Source organism: Taurulus bubalis (assembly GCF_910589615.1).
Source record: "Taurulus bubalis genome assembly, chromosome: 19".
Lineage (NCBI taxonomy): Eukaryota > Metazoa > Chordata > Actinopteri > Perciformes > Cottidae > Taurulus > Taurulus bubalis.
In genome coordinates, this window is record NC_136607.1 from 13,721,389 (window position 1) to 13,736,147 (window position 14,759).

General features: G+C 39.8%; 1 protein-coding gene across 1 annotated transcript in view; it reads right to left on the reverse strand.

Moving 5' to 3' along the window:
* Positions 1–14,759, reverse strand: part of astn2 (astrotactin 2) — a gene marked incomplete at both ends in the record, with an annotated part of 231,808 nt that overhangs the window by 100,313 nt on the left and 116,736 nt on the right. Inside the window, 3 exons of the mRNA XM_079235676.1 lie at positions 3,432–3,569; positions 6,499–6,573; positions 7,553–7,637. Coding sequence (XP_079091802.1) covers positions 3,432–3,569; positions 6,499–6,573; positions 7,553–7,637 — 298 coding nt within the window. The remainder of the gene's footprint in view (positions 1–3,431; positions 3,570–6,498; positions 6,574–7,552; positions 7,638–14,759) is intronic.

Genomic DNA, 14,759 nt, shown 5'->3' on the forward strand with positions numbered 1-14,759 from the left:
AAATGATAACTGCGCACGCGACTTTCTGAATTACAGATTCAGAATTTAAATGTCAAAAACTCCCAGACCTGAATGGAGGGTGATATACAATCTACAAAACAGGTAAAGTGAGCATGTTCTGCAAAACATTGTTTTAATAAAATTAAATGTTTCAATTAAGTAGCCCTTCCTGCCGATGGTGGGGACACACCTCTTAATTGGGCTAAGGTGCAGTCTGGCAGCGCAGGACCATCAAGGACCGATGAAGCATTAAGCAGAGGTTAGAACACATAAACAAATCCGGATCCCTACAGCTATGCGTTTGGCCATTGGAAGCCAGGACTCACGTCACCTGTGACCAATCAATAATCTATACTAGGCTAAATTTGAGGGCTACCTCCACTCGGCTGTAGCTCATGGGGATGAGTGGTCGTCCTGAAACCGTAAGGTAGCCGGTTCCATCCCCAGTCTCCCCATAGTTTGCATGTCGAAGTGTCCTTAAACAAGACACTGAAACCCTAGTTGCTTCCCAGGCGCTTTTCAGCAGCCCACTGCTCCTACATTGCTATGGATGGGTTAAATGCAGAGACCAAATGTCATGTATGTAAGTAATATGACAAAATACAGTTTCTTCTTTTCTTCACTCGGTCCCTCTACACTAATCAGTGAAAGCTTTTTTCCCAGTGGTGCATGACATATGGTGAAGTACCAGAGAGCTGCTCGGTGGCCATCATTCTGCGTTTCCTGTAGTCATTGTTGGATGGTGGGAGATGTGCATCATCATTAAAAGTATATGCCGCTGTGGTTTCAGCTGGGCTGAGCTATGAGAGTGGACAACCAGACAGTGGGTTGACCCTACCTGGTTAGTCAGTTCTTAAAAGGGTGCACAGAGGCTTAGACCATCAAGTGTCACTATAGTGCCATCATGGGACTTGAAATTGTTATTGAAGTTTTTGTGTCTGCCCCAATTTGAACTGTTAGGTAAGACATAACTGAGATGGTTGTCTGCAAAGACAGCATTTCTGCTGGCTGTCACATCAGCCAATAGAGTGGGTGAACTCCATGCCCTATCAGAGAGCCAGATGTGCGTGCGTAGGTACCCGAATGGTTCAAGGGTTGCTCTCCGACCAAATCCATCCTTCCTGCCAAAGAGAGTGCCTCCCTCACATGTGTCACTCTACTCTCTTCGAGTTTGTCTACATCCTGGGCAGCCTTGAATTGGGTCTCTCTAAAAGAGATCTCTGCGGCTGCAAGTTTGCATGTGCCTTCGCTCGCTATTACATGTCAATGTGGTGGTTCCTCATGCCATGTCAGCAGCAGTCCTGTCAACAGCTTTCCTTCCTTAGTTCGGTAAGCATTCCTCGTGACCTTGATGCGGGATGGAGATATGCAGTGCTGTAGCACAACCACTGGCGGTAATCCAGAATTCATAGAACTGTAGTTACATTCGTAACTCTCGTTATCATTATCACGCAAGGTGTCATTCTCAAGATTGCAAAAAGGAAAATATATCAAGAGAATAGGGAATTCAAAGTTGAACAGATAGACAAATGCATCCATTGTCCTGAACCGGTGTGCTCACTCTGGAAGTGCTGACCAATGAAGGCTGGGATCAGTGATTCCATCTGGCAGTCACACCAGGCCCAGGGCAGTGGTCACCGAGCCAAGTCACCATGCTTGATGAATATATAAATAAAGTAAATAAATCTCTTTTTTGTGTTTAGGATGCTTTACCACACAACAAAACAAAACCTGATAGAGTGAACCAAATTCAACAGCCAGTAGACCAGAAAAAAACATATTTGAGATGATGTTTTTGTTTTACTACTACTTGCAATCTGGCTTTAAATTCCAAAAATGTCTGTTTCCTATTCTAAATGGACATACAGAATCTTACTCACAATGTTAACATGATCAAGTCATGTAAATAATGGATAGTAAAGACAATACTATTAAGAAATACAATTTAAGTGGGAGATATTATATGGTGCAATAGCACATTATATGAAGATAATATGTATTTTTTGGGAACTTCAGTCATCTTTGATTACAGCATTACCCATCAGATTTCATTATGTCATTGAGAATCAAATAACACTTAGTTTGTGTGCAAAATACACCATGCATTTGTAGCGTTTGTTTTTAACAATTTTGGCCTTTAAATAAGGTCTTAGTAATTAAAGTTGAAGCCATTTTATTAATGTATTTAGTCTTAATTCAAGGGAGTCTTGGAAATGTGATTCTTTGTCACTCTGAAAATAGTATTCTTACGTAGTATGTGGTTGCAAATGATTTTCATGAATATCAATGTGATTAAGTTTGGATTTTTGTAAAACAACATTTCTTAGAAGGACCCCTACTGGTTCCAGTTGTGGTTGGAAGGGTGTACCCCAGTAATAATTATGACACAACTGCATAGCATTGAGTATCCACACAGTACATCGGTGGATATCTTTCTCTAGACCAGTATTTTGATTAAAATATGCATCACTGTGTCAGTATCAACAGAACAGTTATCATGTGCACTGTTGATTAGTGCTGAAAACATGGTTTAACTTATTTTGTGTGGTGACAGTGTGAAATAATAAGTTGCAGTGATTCACAGGCAAACATTGTACTCGCATTCTTTCCTTTACATTATGTGACAAGTGCCACCTTTTCTATGCAGCAACGGCACACATTTTGGTTTTGAAGGGAAATATCACTTTCCAGGCTGGTGTCAGTTGAATTCCATAGATGGGTGATTGTTTTAATCTGCAGCTGATGCTCTGACGTGTTTTGTGGTGTTCAGCTGCACTGATGCATGCCAGCTCCAACTGGCTTGTTGGATGAAAAATCAAAACTCTTATGTTGCCAATATTTTGTTTTTGCACTGTGAGAGTGCCAGATCCATAACCTTGTTGACACTCCTTTCCTGTTTAGATTCATTTTTTTTGGATCTCTACGCGCATAGCCCAAAGTTTAGTTATGTTTTGCTCATCATGCTTTGCCTGTCACTTTAGTCCTCTGAAACTATCAAGTTTAATTACCTGATTTAATGCTTGATTGCTATTCTGACTTTTATTTGAGAAAATTACTTGTTTATGAGTCAAAAGCTTCACACACACAAAAAAAGGATGTGTATCTTAAATTCTAACCAGTATTTTCAATGAAAAATAAAACACATTAAAATTGCCAAAAGCAAAAAAGCATACTGCTCTGTACTATAAGTAGCATACTGCAGTATCAACACTAAGGCTAGTGTCATGGAAACAGCTCACAATCGAAGTGCAGACGTATATTTGTGCCGCTCAAGCTGTAGAGCCAGGCCTTAGAAATCCATAAACAATTAAATGATTCATACCGTGTTTGTTGGGCCTTGAAAAAAGGAAAAAAATAAATGGATGTATTAAACTGTTCCACACAGTTTCTCGTTCAACACAAGTGTGGAGCGCTGTGCTGATCAGACTGACCTGACCTCTCCTGGATCTTCAGTAACCAGCACGTCTGTCTTACAGCTGGCGATGGGGTTGATTGACAGTTCCACTGGTGGCACCACGAAGCTCTTGCTGACTGGCAGCCACAAGCCTTGGCCCAGACTGTAGAATGATCTGTGTTGGCACAACCACAACACCTAAATGTCAATCAAACTGCTGTCACATTATATAACATGTTGTTATTTCACACACATTGTACAGTATGTGCATACATACGCATGCAAATATAGTACTGCAGGAATGAAGGATGGTAAGGACACGCTCGATAGACGTAGACTTTGTAATCGCTGGCTTAGCGTATCATTTCATACATTAACCCTCTGGGGTCTAAGGTCATTTTCTCGATTTTACATAATTTCTTAAATTCACCTTTTTAAGGGTGATACATATAATGGGCAATATGGTCATCCTTGTTTTAATTCCTTGCATTCAGTCATTATAAGTTAAGTAACGTTTTGATAATGATATGAGAACAATCTGGGACACAGATAGATGAGTCATTGCAGATGCAAAAAGGTTTTCAATTTATAACAACACATATTTGTTTCCCCCTATGATTCAGCTTTTGAACATGATGTAATAAAAGTAGAACCATATTCAATAGGGAAATAAAGTCAGAGCCAATAACTCTCAAGGGAATTTGTTTAGCATACTAGTGTAAAATGGAAAGCTTATATTCTCGGTCCTGAATTGTAACTAATTCAATTGCTATTTGCATGTGGTTATCAAGACGGTTGGAAAAGGATTTGCCGTCTCTTTAAATGCAACGTGCTCCGCAGCACAATTCCTTTTTTTGTGCCATGTGTGCTGCTGATGACCATTGTTCAAGATGGTGTAAAAATATTTTTGCTTCGCCAGAGATGTTTTCACAGAGTGAAGATTAAAATCCTCAGGAGGACACCCTGAGGGGGCCAAGCCTTGTCACTTGGGAATAGCTACACATGGCGAGGCCACAGAACACGGCTGTGCTTTGCATCATGCGCATTAATAAATGCATCTGAGCAGGTGGGCGGTAATATAACAAATCCCCACTGAGAAACCAAACTTGAGTGGCTTCATATGTCAAAAAGCTTGGAATTACAAGTAATCACACCCCACATTTGACTCCCACAGAAAAGGTATCGCAAACAGAAATTATTTCCGCCTTTCTACACTAATCTTGGTAAACATTGCTTTTTAATCCATCAAACACATTTCTGAAACAGCGTTTTTTCTCAACTGTCAAACATCAGCATTCACAATCTTCAACTTGTACACAATACAGCTGCCTGTACATTAATTATAATAAGAGAATCAGAATGCATTACACTCATTCTGACCTCCCCTCACTATCTGAAAATGAAAATTTGGCTTCAAAATGGCTTTTAAATTAATTAGCTTTTAAATTAATACATTGAATCTATTACATTTTCACCCACTATTCTTTCAGATCACACGATGCTTATTTCCTTTGCTGCTCCTAGCATAAAAAAAGTGAGAGGCATCATTGGTTTCCCACAAAGAACCCCATCTGTGAAACCAATCCCTGTTAGGACTCACTCCAACACTGTCAAGCTAGAGCAGTGCAGTCCTTTCTCCTATCCTCCGTGACACAGCACTGATATAGAACCCCTACAACAGAAACCCAATGATGGTTTGCACTTGGTTGCTGCATCTTTACTCACTTTGTCTGCTATCTGTATGAGTGTGTACATGGCTGAAAGTACATGTGGTTTTCCTACCAACATACTGGAGGGGTAATGCACATGACTTAAAGGTAGGTGGGTGCTAAAACAAACCACTGTGCAATTGCATTCATAACATTCAAACACTAAATGTAGAATTTCAATATTTTGCAAAAACTTGTCAAGATTTGGACCAGAATCCATCACTTCCAAAGACACATATACAGTACATTGGTTTTCAGCCAAAACAAGTGTTTTGGGGGTTTAGTTACTCTTGAATAAAGCACTATGGAGATTCACCATCAACTTCCGAAAGCTGTTTAGACAAAAAGGCAATATGTCTGGCGACAACGGTACAATATTTTGCTATCGGTATAGTTCTGATTTCCAAACTCAGAACCTAGCAGTTATTATCTGCATTTTATTATGTAGCTTTTTATTGGTTTAGAATGATCTTGTAAACATATTACTTGTAAAACAAACTGGTTGTTCACGTCGTCTCTCAACCAGGCGGCTGCCTCCGGTAAAAAAAAGAACCCAATGGGAAGTTCCTTAGACTTGCATTCTCTCCACTGGCCATTAGTAGGCGACTCCTCTTGTTGCAAAAATATGTCAGATTGTATGGAAGTCTATATGAAAATGACACTACTTCTCACTTGAATTGATGTGGCTACCTAGTAATTGCACATAGTTAATGGCATAGTAAAAACTGTGCTACTTGCATTACACATCAGTGTGGGAAATAACTGGTGGCAATGGAGGGATCCTGTCTACCAACGTCTTCAACAAATCTACAACATGGAACATTCAATATTTTAACTATGTGAGTAACATGTGGTGTAAAGGCCATCTTCTGTACACCTGTGGACAGCACCTAATACCACATACTCATCATAAACAACATCCAGTATTTTTTTATGTATATAAAAAGCCTTGTAATGAACTAGGTCAGGTCGATCTGCACTATTTAAATAGCGACAAATAAAATAGAAATGAATGGGTCCTTTGAGCCGTGGCCTTCTTGAAACATGTCACACTCAATGGCCCCATCAAGATGAGAGGTTTCACAGACATGGCAGTAACAGCATTTGAAAGGAGTCCATCCAGGGCTGCACCTTGGGCTATTTCCCCACCCAAGAGCCCATGGGTAAGACCTCACACCGGTGAATTTGTGTGTCCATCCAACTATCCGCTCATCTGTATGCTCTGTCACACACATGCACACACACACACACACACACACACACACACACACACACACACACACACACACACACACACAAACAAACACATGCCAAGAACACCAGCATCATCCCGTTGTGTGTTCACAGAGTCGCAGATGGCGAGCAGAAGTCATGCACCAGAAGTGAAGGACTCACCTGAAGATCCTCTCGGGGGCCTGCTCCCCTGTACCTAGGTCATAGCCTTTCTCCAGGTTAGCGTATGGCCAAGGACTTGAGGACAGAGAGGAGGGCACACCAAATCAAAGAGAGGAATATGTGAACATTTCAATGTCCCGTTCAACTTTTTAAAATGTATATTACATTCAAATGCATTCATGTAATCTGAGTAATATCTTAATGTTTTTTGTATTCATACATACATGACTCCACACTGTGTATATAATACAAAGAAAATACAAATACAAGGTCAAAACTAACATTGCTTGATTATGTTTGTGTTTTCATATACCCTCCGTCAGCTGTTACTCCGATAAAACTGTGAATGGAAAATGTGATATGCTGCTGGACTGAATCCAGACAATGACTGATGGAGTTGAATAACAATGTGGGACCTTTTCAATTAATCAATAAAATGATTGGGCAAGCCAGTTAATTGTCAAACAAGGTCAGAGTGAGAGACGAGGCTCATTTGACTTGTTTTTTCTTCCCTATAGTGCCAATTTATACTATTTGTCTTTCTTTCTTCTGTGTTGTTCTCCGTTTATTTATTTATTTCTCTCTTCACGTTCACTCTGTCACTATCTTTCCTCCCCTGCTGTTTTCTTTCATTACACACTATAACTTCCCTCCTAGCGTCTCCTCCTCCCATCTGCATTTCTGATTACTTCTCAAAGTATTAATCCTCAAGTTAAAAGACCGTATAGGTACATATGCATGTTTTATCTCATTAACTGCAAATTGCTTGTATTTTACATTACTGGTGACCACTTTTGAAAGCGTACAGTAAATTATTAGATTGATTTCCGACCTTGGTTTTCATTAATTTTAATACGCTGAAGATCAACCTAAAGAGACTTGAAATGTTCTCCAGATAGCTAATCCATCACAGCGAACAATTCACCTTTATTTTCTGTAAAGTTAATATTGTGCGCTAATGCAGCTGGGAGTAGGGTACTGCGAAACCAGCCACAAGGTCATTTAAGTACAAGTGAGTTTTTCGATATGAGTGGGTAGAGCAGACAGGACTTACCCTTCGTTCCGACCCCAGTCGCTGCGAACACAGAGGTGTTTATGGACAGGATCAGGGGAATAACCCTCATGACAGCTGCATTCTCCTGCAATAAGGAGAACAGGCACAGCGGTGGATATTTATTCATCCTCAGTATGTGAAAAAAATGACCGAGTAAGTGACCCTGGTCTGCTCATTCATTAGAGGTGTATCAGGAAAAGTAAATGTCACGCTATTTTATTTTCCAGCTACATTTTTATGGTGAACAAGAGTCGATTTTTTCCCAAGAATACTATGGACATACGCTTCATTGTTTAAGTCAAAGACCTGCTAGATTTGAACGCTTTTAACATTATGCCTGCATATATTTTGGCATGTGTATTATTATCTGTGAAATAGGATCATGTGTCACATACCTTCTGATAAAGGTGCAATATTCTAACTGTGCAATATCCCCGCATAACTTTCTTCCACCTCTCAAAATGTGCAATATTTCCATATACCTTTCCCCTCTTTTCACAATCCAGGAACAGCACTCAGGACTAGCCTATTTATTACTGTTATTTAACATTTGCCCTCCCCTTTGTTGAAAACTTGTTTTTTTTAAAACTGTATCTAAAAGTGTACATATTACCACCTTATGTATAGTGTTTTTATATGTTTTTCTTTTTTATTATAGTGTATTTTTATTTCCTAAATGGTTGACTCAGAGAGCCCTGCACAATAATTCCAATGTGTCTGGACTGTTGGTCTATGCACAAATGGCAAATAAAAACCTTGCACCAGCCAGCACTAACATAAGAAAACAGTGTCATAAACGTCTGTTTATTTATTTCTGCAGGCTAGAATCTGACAAAATGTGATTGGGATTCTGTTGGCTCCCAGTATCCCCAGAAGGCTTCATCATCCTCACTGAGGTATTTTCTTTCCTTGAGCTTTTTGTGTCTCGATAGGAGATCTCTGTTCAGCTCTGCTCAGTTGGCTGGACAGCTCCCACTGCAGAACGAGCAGAGACACTCAGACAGCAGCACGGCAATTTTGTTTTCGTCGAGCAGCTTGGGTCAGTTTGTACCTCTCTGGCTACCGGGCTGCTGACTCACCAGCAAGACATCGAGTTTTGATATGTCATCATACATCCTTTGATTGCATATCAACAGTGCTTGGTGCCCTTCTGTATACACACACACTCCTGTGAAGATACTGATACTCAGATAACATTAAACACACCAATGGATAGGTCATTTGTTTATATCATGTATTCTATCCGTCTTTATTAAATATAGAACGGCTTTAGTGTTGTGTATGGTACATTGGATATCCAGAATACACTGCATGTGCAATGCCTTTTTAAGAAGATTGATGCAATTGTGGAATTTTAAGTCAATGATAGCTTCACCAACTATTAGCACTGTTCCAAGATAAAGCTACTGACTGCTTTCTGTTGACCTAAAGTATCGGGAGGCATAACACTGGAATGATGTGTCATGGCCACCCAGGCAACAGCATTCACATTTTATCACCAAGTGTTTTAATAATTTACTGGTTAGGTTCATGGGCTGGAGACTCACTCACAGAGTGATGCACCACAACACGACAAAGAGAAGCAAAAAATATGTTTTTATTTGCTTGTAGCTACTTCGTGTGCCCTCGCTGAATGGGGAGCAAACGCTCTTGAGATGGCTCCGCTTTAAAATGTAAATGTCAGTAACCTTCAAATACCATTGACATTTCAAATAGAAGATGAACGAAGAGTGTAAAGATCATAGGATAATAGCTGCATCCATGATGAGAATTTATTGTTACAATATTTGTACATAATTGTGTAATCCAAACTGCCCCAATCGACAAAACATTGCTTTTCATTCCCTTCGAAAGCAGTTCAAATCACCGTTTCAAAATCTAAATGGTTAAGATTTGAATAGACCTTTGTTAGGATTCGGGTAACAATTACTATTTGTTATGGAAAGGTGACCTTTGTTGTCATGGTTACACTAACTAAGTAAAGGTTAGGCAATGGGCCTGGCCATGGGTAATGCAAATCAACTTTGACTGTCGGTTTTAAACGGGAAACAAAAAGCCATCTCCTTCATTAAAGTCACACATTTTATAAGCCCACACAAGGAATGATGTTGTTTCCACAGTAACATTGCTGTATTCTCAACATTTAGTTCTGTATAAGTTGTGTATAGTATGTTACTGAAGATGTGCAATGCATTCTGGGAAGAAAAACAAGTGTAAATATAAATATAGTGATACTAACTGTAGAAAACAACCATCCTACATCTCCAAATAAAAGACTGTCCTGGATTTGTGCGCAACATTTAGTTTTATTGTACGTTTTAACATCAGAGCTCAGAACATGTTCCTTGCGACTTCCACATTAGACTCAAGAAGGTTTATTAATTATGGCGAGGGAACTTAGTCTATGTTTCATTCTCTCAATGGCTAGTTTTTCTTTACTAACTACAGAACAACTTATTGTTAATCTGAAAATATACATTTTACAGTGCACCCTCTGCACACCGTGTGGCTCTATCGCAATGGTACTCTACGTCCTCCTTTGCTCCCGAGAGAAAAGATTCATAACTCGTATTGCGGATAGAAGGCTTTGTCACTTGAAGGTAAACATATTGCGTTTTTAGGGCATTTGCTGAAACGATTGATGCTGTTGTTTTTCTTGGGGAGACATTCTCCTTTGATTTCATACTCCAAGGCACGCAAACATGTATCCTGTTCTCTCTCTCTCTCTCTCACACACACACACACACACACACACACACACACACACACACACACACACACACACACACAAACACACCTCCATTTCCCACTGCTACCCCATTGCACACACATTTAACCTAGTTAAAGTACTTTTTTTCCCTGACTGCCAGAGGCTCTGCTTGATAAAACCCATCTTGCACATGTGCAGTCAGGTCGCATGTTACCAGTTAAAAGCTGGAAAGGTTGTAAGGAAGAAAGTTTCTCTCACTTTCCTATTCCCTTCTTAGTCTGCCAGAGGCTATAATTGGCTTTTTCATTAGTAGTCTGTTAGTGTTTAGGCTAACAATAGCACCTCAGCTTGAGATTCATTTCTTACATATGCAATGGGAAAAATGTACATGGCAAACGTTCATTTGCTGATGAAGATGCCTGACTGCACTAGTGATTAATTGGAGAGGGGAGAGGGGAGATGGGAGTAGGGTGAATCCAGGAGACCACTGACAAGTGACTGTGCCTTCTGCTGACACCCGTTAGACTCAGCTTGTGTTTGGTTCAAGAGGGAACATCTAATAGGACATGGCCAACATATTTCATACTACAAAAAAGGAATCAGTACCTCAATTACCAGTGCCTTCGTCATGTAATGCATCTCCTTGAGGCCCCAAACACCTGTTTGTATTTGTATATATTACGGGATGTTTTCAATGTCCACATGGAACTTCATTTCTTATCCAACTAAAATAAAATAATACTAAGTATGTATCATCATATAGAATGCAATAAGATGACAATACCCTGGATTGTTTCATACAGTATTCATTTATAGTAGTAACTTTGGTCAAACTTCGTCTTGGCTCATGTAATGTTGTGGTGTAAAAATGGTCATATCTCTTTAAAGATAGATTGCGTGCATGACTTGAATTAGATACTAGAGAAGTTGTGCAATAAAAAATTGGACGCTTCATCTCATTTAGAAGTGAGCAGAGTCAACATAATGTGATTAACAATGCTGGCAACTGTAATAAATGGTAGAAAAGAGAAACCACACTCACTTAAGCGTGGATAATTGATTTACATATGTAGCTTACACATAAGAACATAATGCACATATTGTACAGCCATACATGTGTGAAGGCCTGGAGGCTGCAGAGAGAGACAATCACTCTGTATTTTCCACCAGCAGGAAGCACAGTGTAATCTGAAGCACACCTGGCAAGTAATCAGTGAAATGTGTTTATTTCCTTTATGCAAATGCCTTTGAGGGAGGATCAAGCAATTAATGGTAAGAGATATGTCTGGCTGATTACACATTCTGCTGGATTAACTGACCTTTAGACAACTGGCACGAATCAGTTTTGTGCCGCAGTTTCTCTGCCGCTGAAAAACTGGTTCAGATAAAGTGCAGGCATATAAAAAAGGGAGGTTGAGGAACTGAAACTGACTGTAGCGATTTCTTTTGAGAGCTCAGAGGGAGTAGACAAAAGGTGAGTATACCACAAAACAATGGGAAGAGGAGGAGTTGAGCTGAATTAGTTCATAAAAAACGGTCTCTTAAAAAGATAAAGCCAGCAGTAAAACACCACGTAAGGAGGAGGCGGGGAGTCGGGATTGTGTGGTCATTAAATTTGAACTTCACTGAGCTGCTAATGTGCTACGAAAACTGCACTCATTTTTGCATTTGAAGTGTGCAGTTGGCTGAAGTTAAGTTGGGATTCTAGAGCGACATGAGCCATGTCAGTCCATCTGTTACGCTACTAGTTTGGAGCAGTTGCTGATGTGGAGGCTCATTGATTTATTTATTGTATATAAGCTGTGTTTTCAGTGTGCTTTCATATCATTCTATTTTCTAATATGATTCTTATGATTATGATGACATGTAACTTCATATGTTATAACTGCATTACTTTATTGAAGTGGAGAGGCAACAATATGCCAGAGTGCAGTTACATTTAACATTGTTTTCTTTTGATTGTATCAATTAGTACTTACAAGTTAAATTATATATCTTCCTATACAGTTATGGCCATAATATGTATAACTAGATTGCTATATTTAGAAGGCTAAAACTTCTTCAGGATCTCTGTGTCACTGATGGAGCTGACACAGAGGTTATTGCCCCATCAGGAGCCAGTCTAATAAACCTAATAGCTGCAGGGGGATTTATAGGTTAACAAAAACACCTTACTCTGAAGAAAAGGGGAGTGTGGTGTTTGTAAAGGGGTTCAGCGCAATCCAACACCACTTTTGTATCAGAGTAGTTCTGAAAAACATGGCAGGTAAGTCTTTGACTGCTTCTTCAGCTTTGAGGACGAAGTAAAGAAAGTCCGCACATGCAGTGATGATGCAGCTCACTGCATGTGGCTGGTGGATTTTTAATCAATGGGCCACAAGGACTTCTAAAGGACTCAGAAGTTCATTCAGTGAGCGATTCAGGATGCTAAAGTGTTCTACTGAATGACTCAGAAGGTCTTTTGTACCTGCAGCAGTTAGATTTTTTTAATGTTTTTAGATTTAGTATCTGATGTCGGTCATGTGTCTTGTTTCGTATGGTTTGTGTCTTGTTTCGTTTGACATTTTTTGGTGTTTGTTCTTTGTAATTTGTCTCTTGTCTGCTGTGTACTGTGAATGTTGTCTGTTGTCTGTATGAGTCTGACTTTTTGGGGACAAATGAGTTTTCCCCACTGGGGATTAATAAAGTGTTTCCAATCTAAGCAATTTTCTGAATCAGATCCAACGAAAAGATAGGTCATGCACAGAGATAATTCATCAATAGCTCGACTGTAAACAGAAGAAAATACACTATACTACTACATTTTAGATACAATTGTTGCCTTATTACACAGACAAACCATAACTGTCCATAACTAAATTCTAGTTTTAATGAATTAAAACGGCAAACCTTACATTTTTTTTACATATATTTGACACTTACTTATTTAAGACAGTTAAAACAATGTAGACTTTCAGACACTGACAAAAACAAGTAGATAGCCTAATAGCATTATACTATATTAATAATAGTCAAAGACGCTTAACAGAGACAAAACAGAACAAAAATATAGAAACAAAACAAACAATCCCAAAAAAGAAAATAAGAAAAAGAAAAACTGGAGAACAGAATTAGTCCTGCAGTGGAGGGTAGGGAGCAGGGGTTAGCAGGTGGAGGGTGGGAGCAGGGGTTAACAGGTGAAGACGAGTTTGAAGAGGTGTGTTTTGAGGGCTTGCTTAAATGGCGATAGGGTGGGAGCTTGACGAATGTGGATGGGGAGGGCGTTCCAGAGGGGAGGTGCAGCAGCTGAAAAAATATTACAAACCAAAGTCATGCATGATCTTCAGGATCACAACATTTCATTATTATGGCGACATATTAGGGCAGTAAATAAGTCTTTGGCAACATTAACGGAATAAATAATTTGATAAAAATCCAGCAAACAATTTGGAAGAAAAAAAAAAAAAGCTTTGTCCAGCTGACGTTTGAGGCCTGAATGTCAGCTGCAGACTCCTGTGTGATTAGTTATGGTAAAGGTATTACATATCCACCTTTTCTGCATTTGCTTGATTTCTCGAAATGTTTGGAAATTGAGATTTCCCCAGAAATATGAAACATTCTGCTGTGCAAAGATCCTGTTCAGTGATGCCAAACGTTATGGTTGACTGATTGAACCATGTCGGTGGCCTAATTTAGCGCTAATCACCTGAGATTGGAAATGGCCATTTAATGACAACAATTATCCAACTGTGCTCACCCGGTCCCTTTCTTGTTACACTCCAGCTAGGTTTCTACACGGACACACAACCTGACACTGCAAATGGGGATAAACTCAAATATTAGGTTGCCAATAAAATGTGTCACTATTGTGTCACCGTTGTGTTCTCATTCTCAACCTCTTTCCTTTCTTTCACTGTAACCATCTGTCACGATCAGGTGTGCGAGGCAGAGACTCAGGAGCAGAGGAAACAGACAGGAGGACAGGTGGAGGGCAAAATCAAAAAGGTATTTTACGAAATAAAGGTCACAAACAAAGATAAAGACTGATACCGGAAACAAACACTAGGAAGCTACAGCTTGAATGCGAAGTACACACATGGGCTACAAAGAAGACAATCCTGCAACTGACAAAGGAAAGACACAGACTAAATACACAGGGGAAGACGGGCAACGAGGCACAGGTGGAAACAATGAGGGCGGGGCTTTACAATCACTAGGAGAGAGGAGTCTGGAACGAGAACAGGTGATGGGAATAAACAATCAGGAAACACTGGGAAGACGCACACATTGGGTGCATCTCAAGTCTCTAAATTGTCGTTTCCTCGCTCCTCGATCGAACCGGAAGTGGTTCTGCGCCGCCATATTGACATCTGTCCCAAAGCTCTTGTTCTGCTCGGAGGAGCGAGGATCGAGGAGGGAAATCGGAGGAGCCATGATCGAGGAGCCACGAGAGCAAGCTTCCAGGAAGTCTTTTAACGCTGGACACGCCCCCTCACTGTTCATCTGTTATTTGATTGG